Source organism: Cololabis saira, chromosome 2, assembly GCF_033807715.1.
Source record: "Cololabis saira isolate AMF1-May2022 chromosome 2, fColSai1.1, whole genome shotgun sequence".
NCBI classification, from domain to species: domain Eukaryota; kingdom Metazoa; phylum Chordata; class Actinopteri; order Beloniformes; family Belonidae; genus Cololabis; species Cololabis saira.
The window spans coordinates 19,023,229-19,050,393 of record NC_084588.1 but is presented as its reverse complement, the minus strand read 5'-3'; the positions used below and the strand labels follow the sequence as shown (position 1 = coordinate 19,050,393).

General features: G+C 42.7%; 1 protein-coding gene across 5 annotated transcripts in view; it reads left to right on the top strand.

Annotated features, from left to right (window-relative positions):
* The window catches only part of LOC133459492 (A disintegrin and metalloproteinase with thrombospondin motifs 7), a 142,531-nt gene that overhangs the window by 79,465 nt on the left and 35,901 nt on the right, over positions 1 to 27,165 (top strand). For 2 of the 5 annotated variants that reach the window (XM_061739486.1, XM_061739477.1), the window contains exons 14-23: positions 47 to 167; positions 4,161 to 4,405; positions 8,631 to 8,775; positions 12,254 to 12,380; positions 13,954 to 14,167; positions 14,514 to 16,202; positions 16,369 to 16,521; positions 17,812 to 17,985; positions 24,640 to 24,786; positions 25,992 to 26,154. In XM_061739486.1, the coding sequence (XP_061595470.1) occupies positions 47 to 167; positions 4,161 to 4,405; positions 8,631 to 8,775; positions 12,254 to 12,380; positions 13,954 to 14,167; positions 14,514 to 16,202; positions 16,369 to 16,521; positions 17,812 to 17,985; positions 24,640 to 24,786; positions 25,992 to 26,154 (3,178 nt within the window). Of the gene's footprint in view, positions 1 to 46; positions 168 to 4,160; positions 4,406 to 8,630; positions 8,776 to 12,253; positions 12,381 to 13,953; positions 14,168 to 14,513; positions 16,203 to 16,368; positions 16,522 to 17,811; positions 17,986 to 24,639; positions 24,787 to 25,991; positions 26,163 to 27,165 lie in introns of all 5 variants that reach the window. The other 3 variants (XM_061739506.1, XM_061739495.1, XM_061739516.1) reach the window with 2 other exon arrangements.

Below are 27,165 nucleotides of genomic sequence, written 5' to 3'. Positions count from 1 at the left end.
GACCGGACAATGATGATTGTGTTTTCTTGGGGGGCATCCGTTGCAGGATATCGGCTGTGATTATGTGATCAAGTCCAGTGCTGTGGAAGATCGCTGCGGAGTCTGTAATGGGAACGGCTCCACGTGTACTACTGTGAGGAGAACCTTTGAAGGGAGCGAAGGACTTGGTATGTCTTTCACCGAATTTAATTTGAACTGTCACAGCTGGAAAAATGAAATAATGGAATTAATAATGGCTCACTTCTATTTAGCCCCCCATGTTTCAAGGTTGAGTTTGTTATTGGTACATTATTTCATTGTAATCTCTGCTGTGAAAAAATGTAATGCCATGCGTCTTTTATATAAGAATAAAATATAACTAGAAAATTTCACGAAATTTTGACATGGGCATGCCCTACGGCCCATTCGACCCCTCCAGCTGCTTTGGTTTAGGGCTGTAGTGGTTGTGTTCGGGGTGGTTCTATGTCAGTTTGAGGTGTTTACAGTTGTATTGCATTCATTCCTGTGCTCCCAATAGTTATTAAAGGTGTGCGCTTTTTGGCGTCTAGCGCCCCCCACGGTGACACTTTTGACTGAAAAAAGTAATGCCCATCGAGGCAACATGGAGACGCATCTAACGATGTATGCCATGCATGGGTGCACGTTGCGGTTCAGGCTACATTAATGGATAGGTTTTTGTTTCACCGTGGTAAAAAAATCCCATCCGAATGAATGGGGCCATTTGGCATGGATTTTGACATAAAATTTCCTTAAATCCCAGCTTCATGAAATTTGAATATGTTGACGGCCACAGCGTGCCGAGTCGGGGAACATTTGTACGATGTCTCTACGATAATCTGTCGCCTAGCAACAAGCGTCCAAAGTCAAATGGAAATTTAAAAAAAAAATGAAAGGTCAATATCGCAAAAATTTTAATAATTGGCATAATGAGCTTGTACGGCCCGTTAGTGCCAATCGGGCCGAGTGTTTGAAAGTTTGAACGATGTCTCTACGATAAAGTTCGACCGAGCAATAAGCGTCTGAATTTTTGCCTTTTTTTTTGCTTTATGGCATCTAGCGTTGCCACGGTAACACTTTTGACTGAGAAAAGTAATGCCCATCGAGGCACGATGGAGACGCATCCAACGATATATGCCATGCATGGGTGCACATTCCGGTTCGGGCAGCATTAACAGATTGTTTATTCACATGGTCCCCCATACAAATGCATTGGTTTTTGTTGCCACGGTAACAAGCCCCATAGGATAGAATGGGACAATTTGGCTTTAATATCTCAAAAGCTGTAAACGACAGCGTAATGAGACCTCAGTATGTTGTAGTCCACATCAACCTGAGTCTTTTAACGTTGGAACCAAGTCTCTGCGATACCGCGTTGCCGCGCAACAAGCATCCGAAGTTCCGTTAGCATCAAAATGAACAATGTGGAATATCTCAAAAACCGTAATAGCAAGCATGACGAGACTAAAATATGTTGCAGTACAAAGCGTCCCGGGTTGGTCAATGTTGTAATGATGTCTGTACGATAAACCGTTGCCTAGCAACAAGCGTCCAAAATAAAAGTGATTTTTTTTTTAAATTGAAAGTTAAATATCGCAAAAACCGTAATAACTAGAATGATGAAGTTGTATGGTCCTTTAAAGACTATCGGGCCGAGTGTTTCAAAGTTTGAACGATGTCTCTACGATAAAGTTCGGCCGAGCAATAAGCGCGGGAATTTTCGCCTTTTTTTTTGCTTTTTAGCAACTAGCGTTGCCATGGTAACCCCTATTACTGAGAAAAGTAATGCCCATCGAATCACGATGGAGACGCATCCAACGATGTATGCCATGCATGGGTGCACGTTGCGGTTCGGGCCGTATTAATGGACGAAAAAAAGTGCGGAATAATAAGAATAACTAGAAAATTTCACGAAATTTTGACATGGGCATGCCCTACGGCCCATTCGACCCCTCCAGCTGCTTTGGTTTAGGGCTGTAGTGGTTGTGTTCGGGGTGGTTCTATGTCAGTTTGAGGTGTTTACAGTTGTATTGCATTCATTCCTGTGCTCCCAATAGTTATTAAAGGTGTGCGCTTTTTGGCGTCTAGCGCCCCCCACGGTGACACTTTTGACTGAAAAAAGTAATGCCCATCGAGGCAACATGGAGACGCATCTAACGATGTATGCCATGCATGGGTGCACGTTGCGGTTCAGGCTACATTAATGGATAGGTTTTTGTTTCACCGTGGTAAAAAAATCCCATCCGAATGAATGGGGCCATTTGGCATGGATTTTGACATAAAATTTCCTTAAATCCCAGCTTCATGAAATTTGAATATGTTGACGGCCACAGCGTGCCGAGTCGGGGAACATTTGTACGATGTCTCTACGATAATCTGTCGCCTAGCAACAAGCGTCCAAAGTCAAATGGAAATTTAAAAAAAAAATGAAAGGTCAATATCGCAAAAATTTTAATAATTGGCATAATGAGCTTGTACGGCCCGTTAGTGCCAATCGGGCCGAGTGTTTGAAAGTTTGAACGATGTCTCTACGATAAAGTTCGACCGAGCAATAAGCGTCTGAATTTTTGCCTTTTTTTTTGCTTTATGGCATCTAGCGTTGCCACGGTAACACTTTTGACTGAGAAAAGTAATGCCCATCGAGGCACGATGGAGACGCATCCAACGATATATGCCATGCATGGGTGCACATTCCGGTTCGGGCAGCATTAACAGATTGTTTATTCACATGGTCCCCCATACAAATGCATTGGTTTTTGTTGCCATGGTAACAAGCCCCATAGGATAGAATGGGACAATTTGGCTTTAATATCTCAAAAGCTGTAAACGACAGCGTAATGAGACCTCAGTATGTTGTAGTCCACATCAACCTGAGTCTTTTAACGTTGGAACCAAGTCTCTGCGATACCGCGTTGCCGCGCAACAAGCATCCGAAGTTCCGTTAGCATCAAAATGAACAATGTGGAATATCTCAAAAACCGTAATAGCAAGCATGACGAGACTAAAATATGTTGCAGTACAAAGCGTCCCGGGTTGGTCAATGTTGTAATGATGTCTGTACGATAAACCGTTGCCTAGCAACAAGCGTCCAAAATAAAAGTGATTTTTTTTTTAAATTGAAAGTTAAATATCGCAAAAACCGTAATAACTAGAATGATGAAGTTGTATGGTCCTTTAAAGACTATCGGGCCGAGTGTTTCAAAGTTTGAACGATGTCTCTACGATAAAGTTCGGCCGAGCAATAAGCGCGGGAATTTTCGCCTTTTTTTTTGCTTTTTAGCAACTAGCGTTGCCATGGTAACCCCTATTACTGAGAAAAGTAATGCCCATCGAATCACGATGGAGACGCATCCAACGATGTATGCCATGCATGGGTGCACGTTGCGGTTCGGGCCGTATTAATGGACGAAAAAAAGTGCGGAATAATAAGAATAATAATAATAATAAGAAAAGGGAAACCTTTTCTAGATACTAATATATCGCCTTCATTTTCATGTTTTTCCTCATTTTTTCGGCCGTGTTTTACTTTTTGGGGATTTTTTTTTTCCACATCAGTGCGGGGTCATGCTGTACACCCGCTGGTGCGCAGTGGGACTTTTGCGACTTTAGCATGCTAGCAGCATTGCCCTTTGGGCCATTCTGGACGATTGCAATATGGTCATGCCACTACTTGGCATGCCCATAATAAAACGGAAGGAAGATATCTCGATGGGAGTAAAGATTTAAACATATGTCAAATCATTCTGACAGGTGATGCATGCTGAGTTATGCTGTTATGCTGAGTTTTACCTGTCAAGCATGAAAAATGATCAATCATCAGCTAGTCATATCCAACGAAATCAGCTCTTGAATGTTTGTCTTTCATTTGCTGTTGTCGACAGTCGGGAAGATAAGAAATACATTTTTCATGGGCTGTGAAAACCGACATGTTTAAGGAGACTGTCTCCTCTGAAAAGGTCTAAAAAGGTTAAAGCGTATTCAAATGATTTTGGAAACGTGGATGACATTTTATCTGAGACCTCGCTATCTTTTTCCCACTTCTACTACACTGCACAATTCTGAATTGCAGCAAGCATAAACAACTCCACTCTTTTTCTCACCTGTCTTCCTCACTTTTTACTCCTTCTGCTTACGTGTCCTTTCCCCGATATTAAATCTTTCAGGCTATGTAGACATCGGCCTGATCCCAGAGGGGTCCTGGGACATCCTGATTGAAGAGATGGCCGAATCTGGGAATTTCTTGGCTCTGCGAAGTGACAACCCCAACAGGTATTTTCTGAATGGAGGCTGGACGATTCAGTGGAGCGGAGAGTACAAGGCAGCTGGAACAGTGTTCACCTACGAGAGGACGGGACAACTGGAGAACGTGACGTCTCCTGGGCCCACAAAGGAACCACTGTGGATTCAGGTATATTGGAGCTTGTGTTTGGAGAGCATCTTAGTTCTTTAGGGCAGGGCTCTTCAACTCAAGGGCTGTTCTGCATGTTTTAGAGTTTGCTCTGCCTTGAAAGGCCTGAGTCAAGTGGGGATCCAGTCAGATGTGTTTGAGCAGGGAAACCAAGAAACCATGCAGGACAGCGGCCCTCGAGGGCCGGGCTTGAAGAGCTGTGCCTTAAGGTGTCAGTTATCGCCTACAAATCTGATGTCTGTGGACGTCTGTCAGTACAAAGGCACATGAAGCGATGACATGGAATAGAAAGATGTTAGTTGTTTAGTAGATGCATGCCCCATGACTCAAGGCCGTGACAATGCTGTATTATTTTGCTCTGACATAATATATTTAAACTGATCTCAGTCAGCTGTCAGTTGATCAACAAATTGGACAATAATAAAACGAATGTTTCCGTGCAATCTCAGATCCACTCTGTGATGAAAATACATTTTTATCCAGACCTGAACACATCTCAGAGTCACTTTCATTGTGGGATCACATTCAGGTTTTTCAAATAAGTTCCATTATGCGATGCAGAAGTTTTGAGAAAAGGAAAAAGAACATCAAATTATACAATATGTTTCTAAAGTTTCTTATCTCAGTGTCAGGACTCCTCCGTTGACACATACAATTAACCTCCCTGCAGTTTTTATTTTAAACCAAAAACCTCAAAACTGATGTTTGTTCTTGTAATATATTTATGGACAACGTGTGGTTGTCTTCGGTATGTAACATTAAAACATTTGAGAGGTGCAGCCGGCTACATACATGTGTAGAAGTTCTGTTAATCCCGTGTTTGTGTGTCCATGTGTAAGAACGAAATAAAAATGTGGATTAGTTAGGCAAATACAATCTCACATGAGCAACTACATGCAGCTTTTTTTATCCAGCCAATACAAAAAAACAAAAAAAGAAACCAAAAGAAAATGATGTGGGCAATAATAAGTAGCCGCATCCACTTGTAGCAGCAGGTAAGTAGTTATTTATCATTCTCTTGCATCACCACCCTTAAGATCCTACCACATCTTTAATCTGGGTTGAGGTCTGGACTGTGATGGGCCGTCCCAAAACTTTATTCTTTTATTTTCGAGCCGTTTAGATTTGCGGATGTGTTTTTGAACCATTGTCCTGTTGCTTGGCCTAAATTTGATGGATAATCAGCAGGACAGATGGTATCACATCTGCTTTTACGATGCTTTGATGTACAGATGAGTTCATGGTTGACCGTGACTGGTGTCCAAGTCAACTCCAAAACCATCACCACTGGTGCTTTTTATTTTTTTATTTTTTTTCCCCCTTTTCTTTTTGTCTTTTTTACCAAACATTGCACAACTCCACTTTGGTCTGTTCCAAAAGTCCTGTGGCTTATTCAGATGCAGTTTTGCAAACCTCAGTCATAATTCCACATTTATTTTCCCGAGAAGAGGCTTTTTTCTGCCAAGCCTTCCAACCGAATCATATTTTTTCTGTCATCTTCTGAGTGTGCTGTCATGGACATTCACATTTAACAAGCTCAGTGAGGCATGGAAGGTCCGACATGCAGCTCTCGAGATTTTCTTTTTGTATTTGCCTGCTTATTGTACAGTCTGACCGTGGTTTAAATTTGCTGGGATGTCCACTCCTGTGAAGAGTCAACACTAGCAGCTGTCTTGAACTTTTTCCAGCCGTGAATAATCTTTCCCACTATAAAACATTGAACTCCACATATTTCGGAAATGGTTTTATGACCCTTTCCAAATGGTTCCGCAGCAACATGTGGTTCTCTGAGACTATTGCTTATGTCTTTCCCTCCTTGTATTGTGTTAAAACACACCTGAACGCTACGGAGCAGAAAACTGACAAAATGTTGGTCTTTTTAAATAAAAGTCTGCATACCAGCTGGTGGTCACTTTCAGTTTCTCATGATTAGCAGCACATGGCAGCAAATGACCCTCGTACATCCTATGAAACCAGTAACTGGGTACTTGGTATCGCCCAGATAAGTTTCTACTTTTGCATCATTTTTGTTAAATAAGCAGTAGCACGGTGGAGAAAGTTGCATGCTGGTGTTCAACTATGGTTATATTTGTCTGTTACGAAGATCCACTATGATCAGGTGGATTTTATTATCTTTATATTAAACTCACAAAAACATAGTAATTAAAGAGAGGATACCAACTTTTGCACATGACCGTAAACATCTAACATTCTATGTGTTAGCTGGTTTGACAAAGTGGTTTTAACCTTTTTCTTAAGGATTTCCTTTTCAGGGTCTGTGTATGGTCAACATTAAGATGAAATCTGATGCTTTATGTAGAAAAAACATTGATTGACGTCTATTAATAAGAGCAGGATTCACAGGTGGTCGCGTTTTAAACTACCGGTATATGAAATCATTGCAACAGAAAGTTTTATGCCTGCCGTTTGTCTTGGTGCCTTTTTTTTAAACAATATTTTTATTAATTTTTCACTTTTCCAAGTAAAGAATGGATACATAATATGATCCACAGAAATAACAAGCAAAGCAGGCAAACAAACAAACAGAACAAAAAAAAAAAAAAAAAAAAAACACCAGCTCAGGTCCATATAAATAATAATCTGGGTTACAGTAAAAGTGTACAGTATGACCAGTCAAGAAAACCCCTGCAACATGATATTAGAGACATCAGGCTCTACATAGTTCAAGTAGGGCTCCCAAACTTTATAGAATTGGTCTGTTTTTGAATGCAATATACATGTTGCCTGTCAGTTAATTGGTAATCAAAGTTTATTGCAATTTCACTCCGTTTGTTATGTAAGCTGTCAGCATAGCTTCCTCGCTTCTGGCCAACCGCATTCGTATTTTGTTTCAACTTCATTTTTTTCTCTCTGGGATGTTGTTAGGAAGATAATCCATGAAACAGTGGCTTCATCCTTCAGTTTTGAGGAGCAGGAATGTACTCAGCTCTGCTTTAAAAAATCATGACTCGGCCAGTTAACAGAAAACATTTTAGATGCAGGGCTTTGGAGCTGAGCTCACAGCCACTTTGTTGCCTCTGCTGCGGAAATTAACACATGAGAGGAGAAGATGAAAAGGTGGTTTTTGGTGAATGAGACATTGTGTACTTTGGATGCTGCCTTTTACAGAATCAGCATGTGAGATGTGTACGGGGCTCTTCAATCTGGCAGATTTTCATCAAGACTTGTAACGATTTGGCTACAAGTGTCCAAGAGCATCTCTGAATGCAACCTGAGCTTTGAGATCTGAAGGAATCAAGTCAACATTTATTTCACTGTGAGGGACGAAAGGAGGTTAAAAATGAACAAAAGGTGTAAATGTTTATTTTTCACGCCTGCAGACCTTCAAGGTTGCACCAACAAGCTTTTGGTAGTCAATCATCTTTGACCCATTGGCGGGTCAGCAGTGATTTGTGTCATGCCCTCCATGTGCTTCATCATAATGCTGCTATGGAATGACTGCTGGTTAATCACAGCTCACACATCGCCACCACTGCAAGTGTGGAGGATCCAGGCAAAAGATGGCTGACGTGGCGTAGTACTGCAAGCCTATGCTGACAGCGTCAGCAGTCTGACCACGCCGCCTATTCACCATTTATGGTGTTCTTTAACAGGCTACGTGCCATCCCGCACTTCCTGTCGTGGATCACAATAACAAACAAAGACTCACCTCTGGACAGTGAAGAAAGGCCTGTTACTACGGACCTGTCGTGATGTGACATTATACTTTTTCTATGGACTCCTCCTCTGAGGTTTGTTCACTTATTTTCTGATGACTTTTTGGTTGGGGTTCTGCCTCTTCATCTAGAGGTAGTTATTCTTAATCTTTGTGTTTAGGATTATCGTCTTGTGGCAGCCATCTCTATATCATCTCTGTTTCAGAGGGTGTGAGACTTGTTTCCAGTTTGTCCGTTAAAGTAAACCCATTGTTCCCTCTACTAACAACATGTTTCCCGTACTGCCACACAATCCTGGACCGCAACTAATCCGCCACCATGCTGAACAGATGGACAGCTGTTCATCCAATGAAGTTCCAACCCATTTTCTCAAAATACTGTTTTGACAGTTGGAGCTTTTGTTGCATCCAAACAAATTTACTTTAACTTTACAGGTCGACAGGAATGGAATTAAAAAAAAAATGCTAATACTGACACACTTTGCCCTCTTCTGATGCTTAATTTGGTGATTAGGACACTAATTAAAAATATTGTGTTTTGTTTTGCAGCTTCTCTTTCAGGAGAACAACCCGGGAGTGCGGTATGAATACACAATCAGTCAAAATGTTTCAGAGGACAACAACAACATCCCAGCGACGGTTTTCTTCTGGAAGTACGGCTCGTGGACTGAATGCAGCGTTACTTGTGGAACGGGTAAGAAAACAACTTTGCCATGAATTAAATGGGTACGTCTTCTGCTGGTCCCAGAATCTCACAGCAAAACTGAAAGAGACTTGGACTATTTTCAAGGATGTCCTGGGTTGATGTTTTCATTGCTTAACCTTTATTTACCTTTATTACACACTGAGCCTTATTTTTATGGCAACTAAAACAACAACTCTAATGTGATATATCGGAACCGCTGGGTAGATGGAAGGAGGTTTGCAAACAGACGAGTTTATCAAACTCTTTTTGAGGGAAACCAGGTGAACACTGAAAATGAGCATCTGTGACGAGCTGTGAGCTGCTTGCTAAACACACCAAGCGGCCGAATATGTGACAGAAATAAACATAAATGATACAAACTATTGTTTTTGCCCAGAGAAGAGACAAATGACAGTTAAACGCAACATGAAGTGTTTTTGCAAGGTGTTGAACCCTGGTGCCACATCAGCTTCTCCAGAGCCTCCAGAGCTCACCCGGATGGATGGAAACAGTTATTACAAAACATTCTCTACATTGATGTTTGGAGCTTGAGAGAGTACGCCACACACTCCCCAGTTTGTCAGCGATGAAATGGTTGACGGTCTGATTTTCCACATCACTTGTAGATTAATGTTGACCGTTTTGGCAGTGCTGACTTCTTAAATGTTCGTCCACTCTTGTAATGAGGAGTTAATGGACCGCAGCAGTACAACAGCGTGAAATCCATCTGTCGGTGCACACAGTCTGATCACAGCCTGCGCCGACGGTCCCAGTGGCAGGGGAAGAACACCTATACGTTTCCTTTCAGTTTGGGCTGAACAGCATTTTTTTCTGCCTTTTTTAATGTTGTTCATCAAATTTACATAAATGTAGACATCAATATGATGATTATTCCCATTGGAAAAAAAACATTGCCTGTCTTTCAACTCGAGGCTGTAAATAATAATTACTCAATTTTAAAATAAAGTGTGCGGGAGAACCTTTGCTGTATGTCCTACAGTTTCTCCCTCTCTCCTTGATCTTTCTTATGAACATTTATAAGAGTTATTCTCAGATGAAGGTAGAAGTGTTATTATGTTCTTCTGATGAAAATCACATAGTCTCTCGACGGCGTGTGTTTGAGATGTTTTCCAAGAGTCATACTTCACGTACAATTAGAAGAACTTCAGAAACAGTTTTGAGCGTGTTTCCCATTTCAGAGTTGTATTGTTTCTGGTAAGTAAGTTCAGAGTTGAGATTTTTTATTTATTGATTTAATTTCCGAGCTTCTATAGTTTTATCAAGGAATCACATACTCCATTTGATTAAATAAAACAATAAAGGGAAATACAATGGCTAACTTAATTAAAATGTTCTTCTTAATATAAGCAAATCTGTCTGAGAGAACCGACCTTCAGCGCTGTGTGGTTCTCTTTGATGTACAGAAAGTATCTTTGAAAGACCTTTTAGTGAAAAGTTGTGCTCTGATGTATAAATGTGAGGCTTGAAAAGTGTTATGAAAGTATCTATCCATTTATTAAAAAAGCAATGAAAAACCTTTTCAAGCCTTTTCAAGGATGATGGCCAGGTTCACCGACTCAGCCGTGTCGAGACTGATTGTGCCAACGCTTCCAAAGTATGCAGGACTATCGGATTTTTGACTTGGATGACTTCTTTGACATTTTGAACACAAATGCAGTTATTCAGTCAAGTATTTGCAGCGTTTCAGACTCACCCAATGTTCAGTCCCGCTTCACAGAAACTAATTCATTGATCGCTTTCAGTACGATCAGCTGACCCGTCTGTGTTTCTGTTGCATTATTTTGTTACGAAATTGTTCGAATTTTTTTAATTTGAGCTCCTCTTCTACCTTCTGCATCTGACAAATATCAGGACTATTTTAAAGCTGTGGCTTTGCAAAGCTTACGTGTGTGTTTTCTTTGAATAATTGCAAAAAATAAAAGTGTGGGGTTTTTTGTATTTTTGAAATTTGATGAAAGTGTTTCTGGGAGTTATGTTGAAGGTTAAAATTCCCGTCCTCCAAAGCCTCCAAGAAATATCTTGATCTTGTGGGAAAAATGATTTAGAGCTGACATTTTCAAACTATTTGTACTTATTGATAGAGACATTCTGACAAGCCAAAAGCCAGATCAAATGGGATTTTTTTTTCTTCAGCTGGTGGTGGTTTCAAAAGTGATTCCTCAGCTAGATACCGGCTGCAACAGTTTCTATAAATAAAGCAGAGCACAGAAGCATCCTCTGTCTGTCTTGTAACTTTTAGAAATTTGCATCGCACCAGTTCGCCGCCCTCCATTTTGCTTCGTTTACATCCCTCTTATGTGTGTAGGCTGCCATAGCAACCATCTGGATTAGGGACTGTCAGCAAGGATGCGGCTCGGCTACGATCACTTTCAACATATAGTCAGAAAGATGAGTTTCTGACTAGAAATGCTGAAAATCAGATGTGAACTTCATGATCAGGAGAGATAAAATGTTCGTCCGTGTGCTGGTGAACATTTATTTTAAGCACAGACTCCTTAGTCTTAGACGGTCTCAGTAATAAGGAAGCTATGTTTATTGCTGTAAAGCCATAATGTCTGTAAGTATGTGTTGCAGCGTTTATAAGGATGGAGCATCCCTGCAGTGTGAGACCTTTGTGAGGCAAATGAAATATATATTTTGAAACTTCATTTTTGACATTTTTACTATTGCTGTGGAGAAAATAGTTTTTTCCTCATGTTAGAAGTAATTTTTTCTCACTGATGGGCAAGCAGCCTTAAAAAACTCAGTGTCCCTGTTTTACCCATGTCCATAATGCATTCCGCGAAAGCATTTTATTTTTAATTTAAGGGAGAGAAAAAAACACTAGCTGGAGTGGTTTTGTCCAATTTCTCTACTTTTCCCCTTTTCTTGGTCACTTCCCCTCCAGGATAAAGTCCCCCTGGCTTTGGAACCAACACAGTTGTCTTGACCTTTCAGAGATGTCAGTGAAAGTAATAAATTAGCTTTTGAACAGTCAGTGTGGCCCTTGAGCAGGATCAGAGACGGGGTTTAGTAGTTGTTTCCTGCTTCAGTACAGTGAAAGCGCCCTAGAGGGGGGTGAAAGGAAAGATGGAGTGAAGTAGGAGGAGATAAATACTGCCACAGCCTGAGGAGACGTGTCCTTAAATGTACTGTGAGTAGTTCTGTTTTGAAAACCTCAATGTGTTGCTTTCTGTGACGTTTGCCTGTCTGCAATATTACACAAGGAGCAGCAGGTCTGACAACCTGAAACTTGTTATGTTCTTCCTCTGCACAGGCAAAAAAAAGCGATTGCAGCCCTTTATAGCACACATATATACACATATGGGCTGTTAATAAGGTTTTTAGTTGGCCCTAGAGTCCTTCAAACATGAGGTTTAGGTTAGTTTTGCTGGCGTCTGGTTTAACAACATGCAACATAGAAATGTGGTGGTTGTTGAGTAGTAGTCAGAAAAGTTTTTTTTTCTTTCTCTCACTGCTATTCCAGGTGTTCAGAGGCAGGTTGTTCACTGTGTGGAAAAGACGACCGGCATAGTTGAGGAGCACCTCTGTGACCCGTCGACCCGGCCTGAAGATAACAGAACCAGCTGTAACAAGGACGCGTGTCCCGCCACGTGAGTCTGCAGCAGCACCAGCAGCGTCCGCAGCTCATTCTCAGAGAGACGCAAGTCTTTCTGTAACACTTGCAGAGACTAATGTAGGTTTCAGTGTGACCAAAACCCAAAGTGACACGCATTCTGGGTCACTGTTTTTGTTGTAAAGTTATCAATGTTGGAGAAGTGTTAACAAGAAAAGATACCTTTTTGGTCCAACTCTTGAGGTCCGATTACTGTTGTTTTGAAAGCATGACATGAGTTGCTGAACTCAATGAACTCCCACCCGTCAAACAATTTTACCTCCACACTTTTCATTACACAAAAGTGTTGGTTGTTACTCGTGGTGGGAAAAAAATTTCATTAGAAAGATGTAATCTCCTTTTGGATCTAGATCTTTTGACAAATGAATCAGCGGCTCTTCTGTTGTTGCAGAGACAGGAGGTCCCCCGAATGAACCAGTCGTGAGACATTGTCTACCTTTTCTGCAGGTTTTATAACCAATGCAGCTGTGGAAGAAAAAAAATCACACGTGTTTCTGGAAGTTCTTAAGGGGATGTAGTGCATCATTGTTTAACACTTTTGTCTAAATGAAGACAGAAACGTAATGATTTTTTTTCTTCTCCACTGCAATGTGTGGAAGTGAAAATGTGCAGAGGAAGAATATTGTACCTTTGCTGGGGGCACAGATGCATGTTTGCAGGTGGGAGTCTGTAATTTCAGATATAACTGCTTGGAGTCAACTGATTTGTTAGCATCTTGTGTACACCTAACTTTTGGTGTTGTAACTATTGTAACTACAGTAGCATTGTTTCCTTAAAATCAAAATTTTGGGTGAAAGCTCCACACCACAAAGTGCAGTTTTTGGCATGAATTTTTCAGTAATGTGAAACTTTGAAGCACATTCATGAGTAACGTTAACTACCTCCGTGGACGAGAAGAAATTCAGGAAGTGGCAGGAATCGGTTCCAAAATGTGTTTCCATTACCACCTTCAAAGATCATAGTGGCAAAGTTTGTCACCATGCCAGTCCAGCCATATGATCTTTTTCTTTTTTTTCCCACAGATCTTTTTTTTCCCCCACAGGGTCCGTAGCTCGCTCGTTTAGGCGTTTTGGCCTGGTATTTTGCCATTGGACCATCTGTGGTGTCCTGACTGATGTAATGCTCATGTTTGCAACCATCCTCATGTTCCTGTTAGGCCATCCATCGTTGCCATTTCACGCGGCACTGGTTTTGTCACGGAAACACCCCTTTTGCTACCACATTCTTTCAAAAAGATTCCCCCTTAAATTGATATGCAAAAACTGATGTTTGCATCCTTCAGGTGCTAAACGCTCACTGTGTCTCAGTAGCAAATGCAGAGAATAACTTTATAACGGCGGAGCCTGCTTTCTGCCAGGCACAGACAATCAGACGCAATTGTCGCCGACCAGCAATCATGTTAACACCGCAGAGACAGTAAAGGCATTTTGTTCAGGGGACGCTAAAAATATTCAATTAACCTTTGCACTAAATCCATATTTCTGAAGCTGCATTTGTACAGCTGCATGTTTCATCTCAGAAACGCAATGAAATTGGAAATCTCTGTGCAGATGGTGGGTTGAAGGTTGGCAGCAATGCTCAGCGAGCTGCGGGAGCCTGGGCCGGGCTGAGAGGACGGTTCTCTGCATCCGAGTCAGGAGCGCAGAGGAGCACAAAGCTCTGGAGCCCAGTGACTGTGAGCACATCCCTAAACCTGAGTCCACCATCCCCTGCAACACACATGTCCCCTGCCCACCTGAGTGGACCACTAGCAGCTGGTCAAAGGTGAGTCTGCTGTGTCTGTTGTTGCCTCGCCATCAAACGGAAATGAAAATACTGTATTGCATGAGGCCAGAAATAATCACTACTAGCTATTTTGACATTTCTACTTTGCAAGTCATCATTTTGAGAGCATTTGCTATAACAAGTGCTCACATTTTTCAAGTGTTTGAACAAGAAAAAGTCAGATTTATTTCAGGTACACACGCCGTTGTTTTAAACAATTTCTGATGGTTCTTCTAGGAGTCCTGTTTCCACAGATTTCAGCTCTGTGTCTGCAGCAGTATTGTTGTTTTTGTTAAACAAGCTTTAAATCCTCCAGTAATCCCTACGGCTCTGTGTATTCTTTCAGTGTTCAGCGACTTGTGGAAGCGGAGTGCGTCACCGTAACGTGAGCTGCTCTCCAAACGATGCCGTGGCCTGCGACCCCCAACAGAAACCTTCAGCGGTCGTGGCCTGCCACATTCAGGACTGTCCGCCGGTTGCAGATAACTTTGGAGGCATCGAATCGTCTGGGAGTGGGTGGTCCAGCAAAGAAGTGCTCAACGAAATTAACCCCATTAACGAAGTCAAACCTCCTCCTAAGTACGGCACCACCAGAGGCCAGCCGAGAGCTCCAGATCTCAACGGCAAAGTGGAGGGAGATTTCCACTACCACAACAATATTGAAAATACAGAACACTCTCAAGAAGACAGTGTTCAGGTCGATGACTTTTACTATGACTACAACTTTATAAATTTTCATGTAGACTTTGAGAATGTTGAAGAGGATTTAGAGGACAATCAAAGATCTGTCTCTCAGAGTACCAAAACAACCCTCAGCGTGGAAGATGATGCTCATATTGAAACCACGAATACTCCCACAGCTACCGCTCCTACGGTCTCAAAAGCCTCCACTTTGAAATCTGAAAAGCCACAGAGCACAAAAGCAGACGGTATAAAAGATAGTTCTGCTCAAGAAGATTCAGAAAATGTGGAAGATTTGCTTTCTGAGGATTATCTTCTGCCTGTGTCTGTCACTCTGCCCCCGCTATCATCTTCAACCCGGCATTCACACACGGTAAAAAAGCTTGAAAACAGTTTTACGCCACATCTGCTTTTCTACAACACCTCTACAACACCTCCTACACAGGATGGAGAAGGGAGGGAGTCTGGGGGGGAGGCTAAAAGCTATGATCTAGAGGAAAATCACTCTGAAGGTTTCTCTGAGCCTCCGGTGCATGCTGCTCTTACTCCCAACAGTGACGTTAAAACAGCAGCGAGCGCTCTGGAGGCGGATGATGAGCATGTGTCCGCAGACCCTTTGGGTTCTCCCATGTCGGAGACTGAAACTCAGGTAAAAACACAAGTCCAACTTGGTGCAAGTGTTTCAGAAATAGCTCAACCAACCAGTCAGTCAACAGATTTTCCTGTTGCTTTCACAACAGGCGAGTCAATCATGGATCAGAATAATGTTGATACAGCATATACCACGACAGAAAGCAACGTATGGGACATAGACTACGGCTTCGGGACGTCACCTCCTCCCTCTGACAGATCCACTCTTCTCGTTCCCTTCCGGTTTATCTCAGGTAACGGACAAGCATCTGAGGAATCAACATCTTTAACTGGAACAGAAATGATACCTCCTACAAACCCGGAGAGAGTCACGCAGGCCCCTCCAACTGACTTCCTGACAGCTGCAATAGAAGAGACGCCTGCAAACCCTCCGTCCGCTGAAACAACTGGAACAGATCCCACATCCCAGCTTCCAACCTTTGGTAGGACTGATTTTGGCGACAGTGAGATATTAACGTCCTCAGTGGTGAGCAGCAGCATCAGTAGTCATCCTGGTCCCCCTCACCAGACTCCAGCAAGCACACAATCCACCGCCCTGAGTTCAACTCCGGCACAGCACCAGGAACCAACAACACCTGCTGTTCCCATTCTCCCCGCCCATCCGTGGAGTCTGTGGCCGCCTCTCATCCCGACATCCGTCCAAACTTCAGCCTCCACTTATGTCCCCGGAGCTGCCTTCTGGGTTGCTGGTAACTGGAGCGCTGTAGGTATCATTTCTACATTTGCATATTCTTGCTGTTTTTATTTTCTAATCACAACTATTGGCCAAAAACAAAAGGGTCAGTAAACGAGAACTTGGTCAAATGTCACCTGCACCTCTCTGGTATTCAAAAACGGCCTTTTCACCTTTCACTTATGAATGTGTTTAGTGCTCCACCAGCTGTGGTCTGGGTGCGACCTGGAGGACTTTGACTTGCAGCACTGGATCAGATTCTGACTGTGATCCAACCAAGAGGCCCCCACCGGCACGCCGGTGCTACCTGCGGCCCTGCTCCATATGGAAGGTTGGACAATGGAGTAAAGTGAGTCTGCTTCTTATGTCATAAAAATCAATACATAGATATAATATTACCCTCTACTACTACTACTACTACTACTACTTCTACTACTACTACTACTACTACTACTACTACTACTACTGTCATTTAGCAGGCGCTTTTATCCCAAGCGACTTACATATAAGAGAACAACACAAGCACAAAACTTTAAAACTGAACATGGTTGTATTGAATCGATGTATGCAATTAGGTTTGGTTTGATTTGGTGCTCTTGTTTTCCTTCAAAAAATGTGTCTTGTAAAAAAGATTCTTATATTTGGGCCAATATAGAGCGACAGACAGAGAGACAGCTATCTGAGACCCCCCAAACAGATTAAATTGAACCCTCAGTTTCATTCAAGCCCCCTGCTGAGAGCATACTGTAGAGAAGAGGAAGAATTATCTTTTAACAAGGAGAAACCTCCAGCAGAGCCCCACTCAGGGAGGGCAGGCATCTTCCTTAACTAATTGGGGGGCTGGAGGGCCAGAAACAGTGATTTTGATCCATCACGTTAATTTGTGAAGCCTTTATATTGTTAATACATTCTGAACTTATTGGCAAAAGAAAGAAGCTCACAGTCTCTCAGCTCATCTAAGAATGTGAGATTGGTAGACCACCCATCCATCCATCCATCCATCCATCCATCCATCCATCCATCCATCCATCCATCCATCCATCCATCCATCCATCCATCCATCCATCCATCCATCCATCCATGTTAAAGTCATCCCTATGATATTTGTATTAACTTGAGGTAACCCTGAGGCACCCCAAATGACAAACATTGTTTTGACCTAAAAATGGAAAGATTCAGTCAACTGTACTGATCCAAACAAAGTAAATGAAATATGCGTCCTGTAATGGTACTACCATTGAAAGTATCACTTCAAAGGACTACTGACAGAATTTATTGACCTGATAGAAGAAGGAATAGAAGATCTGAGTATCATTTAGTTTTCCTCAAAGGTACATAAAAATGGCATGCATAAGATGAGTCTCTAACTGAATAAAGATAGACAGGCTGTCTCTTGCTAAAAAATGAGCTTAGTCATCCAGTTCATAGGTTCTGCAAGTGTACAAAGGCAGCTGGGTCTGTTGTTGCATTTCAATACTCATCCACCAGCATAATAAAATCCCTGTCAGTTCAATTTTCCTGACAAGTGACAAAGCTCATTAAGATCGTGCTCCAATTCCTTTTAGCTTTCAACTCATGGTTCTGCAAGCTGCAGCAGATCCTGCTGTTTCTATACTGATCGTGACTTTTCTTTCCCCAGTGCTCCAAGAACTGTGAAGATGGTTCCAAGATACGGGAGGTCCAGTGTTTCGACCTGAGGGACCAAAGGTCTCTCCGACCTTTCCACTGCCAAGCCATGTCCTCCAGACCACAAAAAGAAATGCCGTGTAACCTTCAGCCGTGTCTCTCCTGGTATACCTCCTCTTGGGGTCAGGTGAGTGACAGACTCTTTGCAAAAAGATCAGAACAGGAAATGATACGACATTTAAATACGATGCAGCAAGCTGGGTACCAAACCTTCTATCAGGGTCAGTTTTCAGTGTCTTTGTCTGTTTGTGAATCTTCATCATACAGAGAGGGAAAATGGGGGACAGAAGAAATGTCTTTCAAGGTGTTTTTCAAGGGTTTTTGAGTGAAACCAGGACTTGACTGATAACCATAAAAGCATCTCAATAATACATTAAACTATAAATATCTTCTGCAGGATTTTACACAGATTTAATGGCTTCATTTTGAAAATGTTCAAGGTGTGAGACACTGAGTGTTGTATTCAAATGCATGGTATAATTAGTGTGCAGGTCTGAGGTTTTGAAATTCAGCAAATAAGCAACACGGCCTTCAAAAACGAGTCCAGAAATCTACCAGCTTTCCACCGTATTGTGTTTGAAAAGTATAAAGCGAGTTAGATGCATTAGTTTCACTGTAGGAAATCTGCTGTTAAGCAGTCTTTAGATTTCACGGATTCCCAAAAAAGTTTGCGCTCACCAACAAGTGACATTTTAGAAAGATTTGTTTGTGTCTACCGAGAAAAAAAAAAAAAAGAAAAGAAAAGGCTCACTGTCACGCTGATAGATCCTCTTAACAGTATTATGTTCTGAGTCACAGCAAATAATACAGTGATGACTTGATTTTAAACAAAGCATTACAAAAAAAGGTTTTCTTTGGAGGTTTAGTCAAAGTTTTCAGTAGCATGCTCAGAAACATCCCCATCCTTCTTCTTTTGTACAAGAAGTGCTTGTGAAGGAACCTTTTCTTTCCATTTTGTTGAATAAGAGCTGTTTGGACTTTTTTTCTGCAGCGCGTGTCTTATTATTCTGCTTTTTACAAGAAAGGATCAATTTGGATTTCCACCTTTTTTTCCCTGTGAAGTTAGGCAACCAGACGAAGTTTAGAGACCCAGACAAAAAAAATATAAAGCAAAAAGATCAGATTTTCCACTTCTGAGGTCCAACTGTGATACTAGATTAGGCTGCAAATTTTAAGAGCTCACTGAATGATGACATACTTTCAGACCCAGGGAGCCCCACAGTTTGTGGATGAACTCGTGGTGTAAAATTAGATTAGGGAGCAGGTGGAGGAAACCTGGAGAGCTGTAGATACTGTATGCGCTGGAGAGATGAGGAATCAAGGTTAGTCGCAACAGGACGGGTTAATGAACGCGGAGCAGGCAGAGCATTGAGGATATAAGAAGTAGAGGTGAAAGGGGTGAAGGAGTTTGCATGCTTGCTGTTCAGAGGAATGGTGAGGGCAGAGAAGATGGTGCTTGCAGGATGGAGAGCAGCGCTGACCAAGATACGGGAAGCAGAGCTGGAGGTAGCAGAGTTGAAGGTGCTGACACTTTCTTTGTGAGTGACGAGAATGGATGGGATTAAAATTGACTACATCAGAGGAAGAGCCAAGGTCAGAAGTCTTGGAGATGAAGTAAGTGAGGCCAGGTTAAGATGGACTCATAAAGAGAATGAATAGTGCATACACTGGTTCGATAGATGTTAGAGATGGAGCTGCCATTTATAAAATGATTCTAAATATTAGGGAAAATAAAAGCTTACCCTTAAATATGAACTCTGCTAATATTAGTCTTTTATTAAAACCGGATAAAGATCCCTTGCTCCCATCGAGCTACCGCCCAATTTCATTAATAAATGTAGACCTTAAAATAATTAGCAAGGCCCTTACTGAACGTCTGAAAAGAGTCACCCCTTCTATTATACATCCGGATCAAACAGGCTTTATTAAAGGTAGACATTCCTCTACTAATATTCGCAGATTATTAAATATTATAGATTATTCCAGTATCAATAAACAGGAAACTACTATTATATCCTTAGACGCGGAAAAAGCATTTGATAAGGTAAATTGGAAGTTTCTATTGGCAACCTTACATAAATTTGGATTTGGTGAATCTTTCATTGACTGGGTAAAAATATTATACAGCTCTCCCAAGGCACGTGTAAGGACAAATGATCAAATCTCTACAAGTTTTACCTTGCAAAGAGGCACTAGACAGGGTTGCCCTCTATCTCCCTCATTATTTGCAATATTTATCGAACCTTTAGCAGCAGCTATTAGACAAAATCAAAATATTAAAGGTATACAATGCAAAATAGTAGAGCACAAAATAAGTCTTTATGCGGATGACATACTCCTCTTCCTCCAGAACTCACGATCTTCACTATCACAGACAATCGCACTTATAGAGGGATTTTCATATCTGTCTGATTATTCTATTAATTGGTCTAAATCCACCGTTTTGTGCGTGAACTGCAATTTTAGGAATATATCCAATACTCAATTACAATCAGGGAACATTAGATATTTAGGCATAAACATCTCCCCTAGGCTGTCAGAGTTAATAAAATTAAATTATGTTCAGCTTATAAAGAAAATAGAAGATGATCTTGCTAGATGGAGCTCTCTCCCCATTTCACTCATGGGTAGAATAGCCACCATTAAAATGATGGTTTTACCAAAAGTAAATTATTTTTTCTCAATGATACCATTCAAACCCCCTATTTCCTGGTTTAAATCGCTGGACTCAGGTGTTTCAAAATTTCTGTGGAAAAATAAAACTCCACGCATTAGTTTAAAGACATTGCAGAAATCTAAAGAATATGGAGGTTTAGAGCTACCTAATTTTCAGTATTACTTCCTTGCCAATAAATTACAGTATATTGTAAAATGGTCAAAAGATCATCCTTTAGATAGTCAATGGCTGGACTCAGAGCAAGTGTTTTGCAACGAACTAGAAATCTCAGAGTTACCATTTATTAGTCAAAGTATCAAACGTCATCAATGTTTCAAAAGCATTAATATTAGCACAACTTTATCAGCTTGGTGGGAATTTCTTAAAGTAGCTAAAATTTCACTTTTTCCATGTGACCGTACACCCATATGGAACAACCGAGACATCGTGAAAAATGATAAAAAGATGGTTAACTTCGTTCAATGGAGAGATCAAGGAATACGGTATTTACAGCACGTAATTGTAGGAGGAAAGTTTGTACCTTTCAATACACTTATGGTTCAATACGGAGTTAGCAGGAGTACATTTTTAGAGTATCAACAACTCAAGGCCATAATAAATAAAACATACAAAATTAGACAATTAGACTTACAACTTCCCGCTAAGATAATAGATTTATTAAATCTAAGCAATTTAAAGTTGTTATCAAAACTTTACAGGTTAGTGTCTAAACTGGACGAGTCAGTCTCTCTCCCGATCTCCAAGTGGGAGGCGGATCTCTCTCTGAATACCGACCAGCTTTCTTGGTCACAAATATGCTTAAATACGTTTACTATGACTAAAAACCCAAACTTACAACTTATACAGTATAAAGTTCTTCATAGAATACATTATACTGGACAAAGGATGTTCCAGATGGGCTTTGTCACCTCTAATATCTGTTCACAGTGCACAGAGAACACCCCAGATAATTATATGCATGCTTTATGGTTCTGTACACCGGTACAGAGGTTCTGGAAGGAGATTTGTGAGGATTTATCCACATGGATCGACAACAGAATCCCAGTGTGCCCCACGGTATGTATATTAGGTCACCTGGGAGACATTCAAATAGAACCTAATTGGACACACCGGGTTCTCACTGCTTTATGTATCGCAAAGAAAACCATTCTAGTAAATTGGAAACAAAAATCCAGTTTATGTATTAACCATTTTAGGAATCTTTTATCAGATCATATTAGTAGTGAGATAATGTCTGCCTCCACTGAACAACACTCGGCTGAATTGCACTCTCTGTGGTCCCCGATTATTGGCCTCGTTACCTAGTGGGGGCGGGGGGGGGGGTGATCTCGTAGCCCTTGGGGTTGGGGGTCTGCTTGGGGGGTCTGGGGCGCGGGCCTCTGGTGGCCCCTGCGGTGGGTGGGGCCGTGGGGTCCTGTCCCTGGCCGGTGGGGGCCTTGGGGGCCTGTGGGGGGGGGTACCTCATGGCGGTGGGGGGGGTGGCTGGGGAGGGCTCGGGCGGGGGGCGGTGGCTTGGGCGTCTCCGGGCCTCCTGGGGGGGGCTGGGCCGTGGACGTGGGGGTCCCACCCGGAGGGCCCGGTCCTGCCTGGGTGGGGGGTGGCTGTCTGCGCTGGGGGGGCATTGCTGCCTTGGTCCTCCGTCGCTGGGCGGGGGCCAAGTGCCCCTGCGGATGTGGGGACTCCGTGACCCTTGGGGTGTCCGCCGGGGTGGCCTTGGGGGGGGGTGGGGCCGGGTCCGGGGATCGGGCCTCCCCTGACCGGGGGGTGCACGGGCGGGCGCGGCGGCGGGGTGGCGCCATTCCCAGGTATCTATGTCTTATGTTGTCAGTATGAATGGGAGGATGTTGGACCGTTTCCCCCTCCGTCTGGGGGCCTCCGCTCCCCCTCTTGCCCCCCCTACACGATTCATACGCACATAGGCGAAAGGCGGGGGGTCCGGGTCGTGGGGGGCACTGTCCAGCGTGGCCCGGCACTCCCCGCCTCACGGTTTTAACAGCAAACTAGACACTGCACATTCAACACTTTATAAATACACTTGACAAGAACACGTAGTTTGGGAGGGGGGGGGGTCGGTGTCAATCGATACTTGGCCCTCCCTCCTCCCTGTTTTTATGGCATTAATCACATGCACTCAACACAAGGGGCGGGAGGGGGTCCCACATCACCCGCGTTCCCTCACCGGCCTGGGCCTGGGACAGGTGGGTCGGGTTACCCGGGCCTGGCGGGGCCCGCCGTGCAGCCTGGGGTGCCTTCTGGCGGTGCTGGACCCCCCCGGGGAGGGGGAAACGGTGCGTGATTGTATGTCTGTGTCGGTGAGAATGCGGTATGGAAGGGTCCTGCCATGGAGGATTTGAGCCTCCATTGGCAGGACATCAAAAACTTAATAATTTATCAATATTATATTATACAAAGATGGTTATTATTATTATTATTATTAGTATTATTATTATTATTATGTATAGTATATTATTATTAGTATAGGTATCGGATAGGTGAATGGATGAATGAATGGGATGCCTGGGTCTGGGGCCCTCCGTTGTCGGGCCTGCGCGGGTGTCGCCTTGTTGGGGGGTTCCCTCTCTCCGGGCCCGTCTCCGGTCCCCCCCGCTGCCTCTACGGCGGGGCGCCCCTCTGGTCTTGGAGGGCCACTTTCGCGGGGGACGGGTGCGCCTGCCCGCGTCGGCGGCCGGGGCGGCTCTGTCTCTCCGGGCAGGCTGGCCCCCTGCCGGGTGGGGGTCGTTGGCCTGAAGGGTGAGGGCCTCCTGGCCGCGTGTCCGGCCCGGACCGGGTGGCCGGGGATTGCCTGGGTCGCGGTCCGCCGCCGCGGGGTCCCTGGCTGCTTCTTTCCGCGCCGTGGGGGCCCCGCCCGCGGGCCCCCTCGGCCGCCGCCGGGTGGGGGGGGGGCCTCGCAGGCGGTGGGTTGCCTCCCTCCTACTTCTCCCCTCTGTGGGGTTGCCGGTGGCCTGGGTTCCGGGCTCTTCCTTGTCGGCCTCTGGTCTCGCGGGTGGCGGGGTTGCTCCCCCCCTCCCCCACTATAGATACACTTCAGGTGGAGCTTTGTTTGGTTTATTACATACACACACACACACACACACACACACACACACACACACACACACACACACACACACACACACACACACACACACACGCATGATCATATACATACACACACACACACATAGACATACACACTGGCTTGTTCACCTGCATGCTGGCTCTCTAGTTTTTGGGTTTAGGTAGCGGTAGCGATAGCTTAGCTCAGACTGCGATCAGATCTCAAGATTTAGGTCGATTGCTGTTCGTGTTTTGGTTGGCTCCGTGCCGGTTTCGTGCTTTGTTTGTGGTTTTTTGTTGCAGATTTCCAGTGCTTGACGTGTGTCTCCGTGTGTTCCTGCTTCCTGGATTGGCAGTGGATGTCGTCACCCCCCCCCCCCCCACCCCCTCCCCCCCCCAAAAAAAAAAAAAAAAAAAACACTGGGTTTGTATGTGTATATTTATGTATGTGTACGCATATGTGTGCGTATATATATGTATATATTACATATAGTAATAATGCACATATATACACTTTTGGTTTCTACCGTCATGGTATCAATCAATAATATGTGTGCAGACAAGGTAAAAAAAAAAAAAAAAAAAAAAAAAAAAAAAGAGATGGAGCTGCCAGGCAGGAGAGAAAGGAGAAGACCAAAGAGATTTCTGAATGGAATGAAAGAAGATATGTAGTTGGTTGGTTTGCCTGAGGACCATGTAGAAGACGGGGTGAGATGGAAGCAGGTGATGCTGCGTGCCCTAAAGGGACAAGCCGAGAGAAGAGGAGGGAGAGGAAGTCAAACACCCAAAGATATGCTCTCAAAGTTTTAACATCTGTCCCTGTTAATCAATTGAATGATCCTTGTTGCATCAAAGTATTTCACATATTGACATTAGCTATGTTTTTATAAATATTTTGTGTTTCTTTTTATTATTTCGGGATCACTGCAAATAAATATCGGCATTTTTTTTTGTATTGGCTTTTGATTCATGTCTGTAGGTTTGCTGTATAAAAATCTCAGCCTGAACACAAACGTTCATTGATCCCGCTTGTTTGATGTCGTCTAGTGCTCCGAGGTGTGTGGAGGAGGCGAGCAGCAGCGCATCGTCACCTGTCCAGAGAAAGACGGATGCAGCGACGAGCTGCAGCCAAGCAACATCCAGTCATGCAACAGCCAGCCGTGTGCTCAGTGGCTCACTGGATCCTGGGGACAGGTAGATGACACATCAACAAAGACCAGCTTTGATACATTTGCATTTTCTCAGTTACATCTTGATTAACTCCTACACTGAATCCAGTCATTTATAATGCACATCAAACACTTTCAAATGAAAAAACAAATCTGTAATCCTGTTGTCTGATTCAACTCACTTTAAAAAGAAAAAATGAGCTTCATGTAAGGTCAAAAGAGATATCATCAAAATACTTGATGAGAGTTCAGGTTTTATTACTGACACTGATTGTTATTGGTGCCTGATGGTTTTTTTTATAGAGAATTTTAGTTGTCACTAAAGAGGCAGATCTGGAGATTTCATCCATCTAAAATTAGCGATCTGGACTTCAAATGTCGGTAACAATCGTGACTAAATATCTGTATTTTTCTATTTCCCTAATAACACTTAACCAGAATCTGTAAAAGTAAATAAATACATTAAAAAAGTGATTCTGAATGTAATTAAAAGACAAAGACAAAGGACGAATAACTTTTAAAAATGAAAGAAGTCTTTAACTATTTATACCAAACAAAACAAGGTTAAACGACAAAGAGGACCCCCACATGGACATTCTTTATTTTTGTGCTTTGGGTCTGTGTCTGACATTAAATTAGCTGGTCACTTCACAATCTCTTCTTGTAAATGAATTTAATATACAAACAATCTTGTTCTGAAACATAAATTAGTAAACAATGTTACTCAGCGAGTGAAAAGCTACTGCTTGGTTCTGTTCTCGCCCATCAATGAAACCAAGCTGCAGTGAAACCAAGCTTCAAAACAGGTGATTGAATGTAAAAAAGGGAATTACTTTATTTGAGAGACATGAGACTCTTTATTGCACCATAAACATGCTTCTAACAGCTAATCAGTCTTGCTGTGAAAATGGTTTTTCTTACACTTTGGAACCAACTGCTAGACGCTTTAAAGAGCTCAAGTTCTGTATCAATAATTGAATTAAGTAAAAGGTGTTGGGTATCTTGATGGAGATGGAGTAATAGACTCAGACAGCCTGAACCACATGTCAGACAGGTATGCAGACAATTGAAAGGGTGAAGTGACATTTACTTTTGGTTATCACTTATAGGTCACTGCGTATTAAACCTGTTGAACTCAGCAGCCATGAGTCATAATCACGTTATAACAAAACAGAAAGGTTGTGACAATCGTTTCTGTAAAGGATGAAACGTTCTCATCTCTCTGTGCAGTGCTCGGCTTCTTGCGGCAGCGGCGTGCAGCACCGACTCATCAAATGCGTCAACACAAAGCTTGATACGGGCGAGGAGGTGGATCAGGCTCAGTGTGACCACCAGCTGCAGCCTGACGGCACCCAAAAGTGTAACTTACAGGAATGTAAGAGCGCTCCCCCCGGTAAGTAAGTAAAGATTTTTTTTTATGCAAATATATGAATATATAATCACTTAGGAGTTTTCATGTGATCCTGTGAGGAATTCTTTAGTTATCAAAGTGCAGAATTCCTAAGGGCTGTGTTTTTCCAGCTGGGGATTCAATCATTTGGTATTAAAAAGAATGCATTCAATAATATTTTCACTTTTCTGCTAAATGTGAAGCTAAAGGGATTTGTTTTCTACTGCTAAGTCCGTCACTGGTCTTGGCTTTCACTGAGTCGATATGAACTGATGCAGCTTTCACCACATTAGCTTTGACTGAATGCTGACTATAAAATAATCTAAATTTTATCAACATTGTGGCCATTGTTTGTTGAAGCTTATATTGCTGCACTGGGTCAAATTTTGGTATCCACGCAAGGCATCATGGTTGCCTATAAGTACATTTGTTTTTGACATGAACTCTGTAAAACGGGTAAGAGTTCAGGATCTTCCAGTGTTTTTCTATGACCCTGAAATCTACAGATGTCCAAGCTCCAGTCACTGAGTGACTGATGCTCAACAGCTATTGGTCCATTTGTATTTGAGGGTCGGGTCTTATCAATGGGTCAATTTCCCACCATAACACACAACAGAGCTAGAGGTAAATTAATTTGAGCAAACAATTGAGCCGGTGTCCAGGTGAGTTACCAACATTGGCCAACTATGAACTAGCTATAGTTGTTTTCACAGTTCCTTTAGTTTGCCATCAAGTATTCAAGCAGAAAAGTGGGAGGTACATTTTTATTTTGGATCAGAAAACGGTGACATTCAGTGTAAAATAACTACTAAAATAACTACTTTCTGCAGCCGAAGGTTGCCGAAACAGCCATAAGAAAAAAGAACCTGTAGCCAAAGGGTGAGCTGGTGGGCTATTTGTCATATCATACACTATGTAAACTGTGAAGCTATGTTTTAGGTGTCAGGGATATTGTTTTGCTAGAGGAGGAGTAAAATGAGAGAGCAATGTTGAATTGTTAAATTAGAAAGAAAG